General features: G+C 30.8%; 1 protein-coding gene across 1 annotated transcript in view; it reads right to left on the bottom strand.

Annotated features, from left to right (window-relative positions):
- Positions 1–360: 360 nt before the first annotated feature.
- Positions 361–6,809, bottom strand: part of LOC124418639 — a 110,132-nt gene continuing 103,683 nt past the window's right edge. The window contains exon 4 of the mRNA XM_046945429.1: positions 361–987. Coding sequence (XP_046801385.1) covers positions 874–987 — 114 coding nt within the window. The 3' untranslated portion in view covers positions 361–873. The remainder of the gene's footprint in view (positions 988–6,809) is intronic.

The following is a 6,809-nucleotide window of genomic DNA, read 5'->3' as shown; positions in this document are numbered from 1 at the left end:
TTTAAACTATAGTTTTCATATTGAGTTTTTGAAACGATTAATTGCGGAAATATTATTTTTTTTGTAAAACTTTATGATCATTAGGATTAATAGTCTAGTCTATAGTCTAGTCTATAGTCTAGTCTATAGTCTAGTATATAGTCTAGTATATAGTCTAATCTATAGTCTAGTCTATAGTCTAGTCTATAGTCTAGTCTATGGTCTAGTCTATAGTCTTGTCTATATTCTAGTCTATAGTCTAGTCTATAGTCTTGTCTATAGTCTAGTCTATAGTCTAGTCTATAGTCTAGTCTATAGACTAGTCTAGTCTAGTCTAGTCTATAGTCTAGTCTATAGTCTAGTCTATAGTCTAGTCTATAGTCTAGTCTACAGTAATTTGAGAGCTTTAGAATATGTGTATGTGGCGAGGGGTTGAAATCTACTACTACCCGGAATTCCAATCTTAAGTGGATTTCTGTTTAAATCCTTACGTGGCAACTCTTTCCTTATGAAAATCGTAGCAAACACTTTACCAAAACTATATAGTACTTAATATGTTGCAACTTGACGTTTGTAATGAAAACTCTAAAGTATAGGCATGTCAGCACGATGTTAAAAAAGATCAGTATGTTATGTGTACAAATTTTGTACACATAAAGCTTACCCAAAAACCATCTAGTTTAGAGGTCTTGAACCCCGTTTAAAAACGTTAAGGATTACAATTATATACATACATATGTACATAATAACAAATGTTAAGCCTTTTTAAACTATAGTTTTCATATTGAGTTTTTGAAACGATTAATTGCGGAAATATTATTTTTTTTGTAAAACTTTATGATCATTAGGATTAATTGTTATGTATTATAACAGAGAGGAGTTTTATTTATATGTTTAAGGCATCAAACGGTAAAGTTGCAGAACAACTTTAAGTTTTGCATGTAAAATAAAGAAAAACTTACCTAATGTTGAGGTATCCGTAGGTGTTGCATGAAGATTAGGGTTGAACTGTAATATAGAAAGTAAAAGGATGAAATTAAACAAATTGTAAATTTATTTTATAGAGATTTAATTGCAGGAAGGAAATAAATATTAATACGTTTAACCTAATTATTGTATATAACAATTAATGGGACATGATTGATTTGAAAGTGGAAAAAATGCATGGAAATGAAACTAAATACATATATTTAATGTATAGTTGGATTGTTTTAACAGAGAAACTTAATACGTTTATATGCATATGGTGATTAAAATTTAATGTTTAACTTATTTACAGCAGCTACTTCCTTTATAAACCTATGATCATTGACTTTGTTTCAGAGTTATTAAATGGTGTAGATTACAGTTCATAGTTTGGACTATATCTATATCACTATTTTGAGTTATAGTGTAGTCCACTGCTTTTTCTATGGTCTTGTATTTAGCCTAGACTTACTATAGCAATGTCTATAGTATGGACTTATAACTAGTCAAAAGTCTAGGCTCCAAACTAGTTTATAGCATATTTTGGACTATAAATAAGACTAAAGTCTGGATTACAGTCTAGTCTATAATCTTGAGTGCAGTCTAAACTAGTATGTAGTCAAGATTTTAGTAAAGTATGGACTTTAGCCAATAATAGACTATAAACTAGACTATAGACCAGACTATGAAATAGACTATAGACCAGACTATGAAATAGACTATAGACTAGAATATACACTAGACTATACACTAGACTAGACTATATAATATACTATAGAATAGGTTACAAACTAGGCTATAGACAAGACTTCAGGCTAGACTAATGACAAGACTATAGGCTAGACGTTAAAATACACTATAGTCTAGTGTTTAGTCTAGACTATACTCTAATGTATAGACTTTACTATAAATTTTGCTAGACTAGTCCAGACTAGACTATAGACTAGACTATAGACTAGACTATAGACTAGACTATAGACTAGACTATAGACTAGACTATAGACTAGACTATAAACTAGACTTTAGACTAGACTAGACTATAGACTAGACTATAGACTAGACTATAGACTAGACTATAGACTAGACTATAGACTAGACTATAGACTAGACTATAGACTAGACTATAGACTAGACTATAGACTAGACTATAGACTAGACTATAGACTAGACTATAGACTGGACTACAGACTAGACTAGTATATAGACTAGACTAGTATATAGACTAGACTAGTATATAGACTAGACTATAGACAAGACTATAGACTAGACTATATACTAGACTATGACTAGACTATGACTAGACTATGACTAGACTATGACTAGACTATGACTAGACTATGACTAGACTATGACTAGACTATGACTAGACTATGACTAGACTATGACTAGACTATGACTAGACTATGACTAGACTATGACTAGACTATGACTAGACTATGACTAGACTTTGACTAGACTATGACTAGACTATGACTAGACTATGACTAGAACATGACTAGACTATATACTAGACTATATACTAGACTTTAGTCTAAACTATAAACTGTGTAGTAACTTTAGATCATAGTCTAAACTATAGTTAGACCATATTCTAGACCATACTCTGAACTATAGTCTAGAAAATACTTTGAAGTTAGTCTTGTGTGTATATTCTACAATTTAGTCTTTAGTCTAGACTAAATTCAAGTGTATAATTTGGATGAAAGTCTAGTCAATAGTATGGACTTTAGTCTATTCTATAATTGTATATATAGTCTATTCCCTAGTTTGGTCTTTTGTCTAACACTTAGCCTTTTTTATAGTATTGTCTTTAGTCTGGACTACAGTCTAATCCCATAATAATCGCAACAAATAATTATAACTTAAGGAAAATTAACATAAAACAACAGCAACAACAATTTTATTACCCAAATATTTCATTTCTTACAATTTTATTACCTCCATTGAAAATAAAAAGCTTCCTCAATTATCCAATGGGAATACAAACATAAAAAAGAAAATAGCAAAACAGAAAAGCTTTTTACATACAACGAAAAATGTTGATGCAATAACAAAAACAACAACAACAACAATAGAAATGCAATGCCCAACAACAACAAAAACAAGCAAACAAAAATAAAATGCATTAAATTATTACATGCAATTACCAATACAAAGAGACAAGTAAACTTTAACTTGGCCATGTAGATTGTAGATTTTCATTGTTGTTGTTATTATTGCTAATACTAATGGCAGCTGTTGTTGTTTTATGCACATACATATTTCTAACAGTAAACTTCACTCTTAATTTCATTAGCACACAAACACAAACATACCTAAACCATTACAATGAATGCATTTGATTATTTTTGTTATAAATCATAGAAGAAGAACAAGCTTTGTTATCTCGTTCTCTCTCAACAATAAAATGCATTCTCTTCTATTGCTGTTATGTTATTTTCTAGTTGCTCTTTTTTTATTAAATGCTTACGCTCTCATGTGTTCAGTTTAATATTCATTCCTTTTACTCTTTTGTATTTGTTTTCATATTTTATTTCTTTATTAATTTTTCCGATTATTTAATATGAAAATATTAGAAATATTTGTTGTTTTTGTAGATTTACCAATAACCTCATATGGTTTGTCTCAACATCGTATACGTTTGATATAATAAAGTTATGGGCAGGGCAACCGATGTTGTTGAAAAGTAAAGTGTCTTAACCACATAATATTATTTCCTCATAATTAAGTATTTTTGACCAATTTTGTCCCACTGTTCATACGTTTTTTATGCTAAAATCTTATTGCTTAAAGAGTTCTCTACAAGCTTAACAAATTTTTGTAAAAATTGCTTTCACCGATTAGAAGTTTTAGGCATTTATACACAAACACGTATAAAACCTAGGGTGCGTATGATTAATATTTTATTTTTGTTCACTATTTTACAAATGCACCAATAACTTTCTTATTTATCAAGGGACTTTTGTAATTCAAACTGTTTTTGAATGTTAACTTTAAAGACTTTAATATAAAGTATAGAGAAACAAAATTTATAAACTGTTTTCATGTTTCACAAATTGCATTAAATGATTTTTCTAAAACAATCAACAAACTTTAACTTAAGCCCACTGTGCTTTAAATTTTAATTTACTTACACTAATAACATAATAGCTAATCCTGGCGTATTTTGTAAAGATTGTTTAAGTAGTTTAAAAGTAATAAAACTTTTTCCAAATAATCCTATGGTGCGTATGAGTGATGTTGATTTTCAACTTTTACACATAACTTCATTTTTGTACGCCGAAAATTTGCTTAAATGAACTAAATCACATAAACTTATAATTCAACTTAATGAAATATAGAATGACTGTGTTAAGAGTATAGACTTGACTGTAGGTTAGATGAAAAATCTGACTATAATCCTGACTAAAGACTTGACTCTAGTTTAGAATAGAGATTTCAGACTATAGACTTGATTATAGTTTATAGACTCAACTATAGTCCAGACTATAGACTTGACTTTAATCACTCTAAATTGTCCAGAATAGACTTGACTACAGTCTAGGCTATAGACTTATGTATAGGCCAAACCATAGTTTTGACTAAAGTATAGACTGGACTATATTCCTGACTATATATAGACTTAATTGAATAAAGTCAAGAATATAGACTTGACTGTAGCCCATTTTGTAGAATTGACTAAAGTCTATACCGTCGACTTGACTATAGACTGAAATATTGTCCAGAGTATAGACTGAACTATAGTCCTAGACTGTAGACTTGACTATACACTTGACTATAGACAAGACTACAGACTTGGCTATGGTTCGACTTGACTATAGCCCAAACTATAGATAATGTCTATTAGACATGACATTAGCCCAAACTATAGACATGACTACAGTCCAAACTATAGAATTGACTACAGTTTAGACCACAGACTACAGTTTAGACTATAGACTTGACTACAGAGTAGACTATTGACTTGACTATAAATCGGACTATGAACTTGACTACAGTATAGACTGTGAACTTGACGGTAGTCCAGACTATAGACTTGGCTATAGTCCAGACTATCGACTTCACTATAGTTCAGACTATAGACTTGACTATAGTCCAGACTGTAGACTTGACTATAGTCCAGACTAGAGACTTGACTATAGTCCAGACTATAGAATTGACTATAGTTCAGACTAGAGACTTGACTATAGCCCAGACTATAGACTTGACTATAGTCCAGACTATAGACATGACTATAGTCCAGACTGTAGTCTTGAGTATAGTCCAGACTGTTGAGTTTAGTCCAGAATATAGACTTGACTATAGTCCAGACTTGACTATAGTCCAGACTATAGACTTGACTATTGTTCAGACTACAGTCCAGACTATAAACTTGACTATAGTTCAGACTATAGAAAACAAATCATATCTATAAATAACTTTCCGGTAACCCTGCTTCTTAGAAATAGAAAAACTTAATATTTTACACTGTCGTGCTATTGTACATTGAACATTCAACGTTAACTTAACTAAGTTAAACTAATGCTGCTAACGCTGTTGCTGCCAACGAACGAGACAACATTGCTGTTATCTTATATTTGTATTTGGTGAGAGACAGCCAACTCAATATACGAATAGTGCATTAGTGGTAGTACATATAATGCAGTGAGTACATGTAGGCATGCACATGCATTTAGTAAGTTGCAAGCAAGCAACAACAACAACAAACGACCTCCTAAAGGTCTTTGAACCCGAACTTTACATTTAAAACGAATGTCTAATAACAAAACGACAACGACGACGACGACAACAATAACAACAACAGCAGCAGCAACGATGACGAAAACTATTTCATATTTTTATACAAATATAAAATATACTCTTACGCTTTAACATACTCTAACATTCGTAACATATAAATCGTGTTATGAAATCGTTAACATTCGTTAAATTTTTTCAGCTCGTTTGTGAGAGAGTTTTATATGCTGCTCTATCTGTACATTTTTTTGAAAACTGCACTTTTGCCCGCTAAAGCAGTTTGGTTGTTTTTCACTTTTTTTCTTTCGCTTTTATTTTCTTTTTTTTTTTTGTTTTCTTTACAATTTTTGTTGCGCCCCCTTCTTAGTCCCCTTATTCCTGAGTTGTGTCATCATGAAATGAAAAACTAGGTTAGTTTGGTCTTTCCGTCTTTTCTTGATATTGTTGTTGTGGTTGTTTATAATATTATGTTTTTTGTGTGTTTTTATTAATGCAAGTGTTTGTAAGTTTGTGTAATGCTTTTCATTTGTTGTTGAGTTGTGTTTTCTGTCTATCTATCGGTCGGTCGGTCGGTTTGTTATGTTGTATTTCTGTATTATTGGTCTATGACTTTAACAAATGTTATTCTTGCTTTCTTATGTTATTTCTGTCCAATTATTTGTATGTTTGCCTGTCTGTTGGTATGTCATTTTCGTTTTTCTTGGCTGGCTTCTTTGGCAACATTTTTGCATTCACTTTCAACTTGGTTACATGTTTGCATATTTGCACTACAATCGGGAAGAGGCAGGGATAACAGTATGTGCTGATGTTATGCGGTTGACAACACTTGATTGGATAGATTTAAAAATGATGGATCTGCTCTTATTGCTTTTTGTTACCCAAAGCTTTATAGAGTAGCAGTTAGGAACCCGTTGTGTATATTTAGATCTTGATTTCAGAATACTATATATCTATGTATCTATGTATCTATCTATCTATATATCTATATATCTATGTATCTATCTATCTATATATCTATATATCTATATATCTATATATTTATCTATCTATCTATCTATCTATCTATCTATCTATCTATCTATCTATCTATCTATCTATCTATCTATCTATCTATCTATCTATCTATC

This window comes from Lucilia cuprina, chromosome 3 (assembly GCF_022045245.1).
Source record: "Lucilia cuprina isolate Lc7/37 chromosome 3, ASM2204524v1, whole genome shotgun sequence".
NCBI classification, from domain to species: Eukaryota; Metazoa; Arthropoda; class Insecta; order Diptera; family Calliphoridae; genus Lucilia; species Lucilia cuprina.
This window is presented reverse-complemented; position numbering and strand designations above follow the sequence as displayed.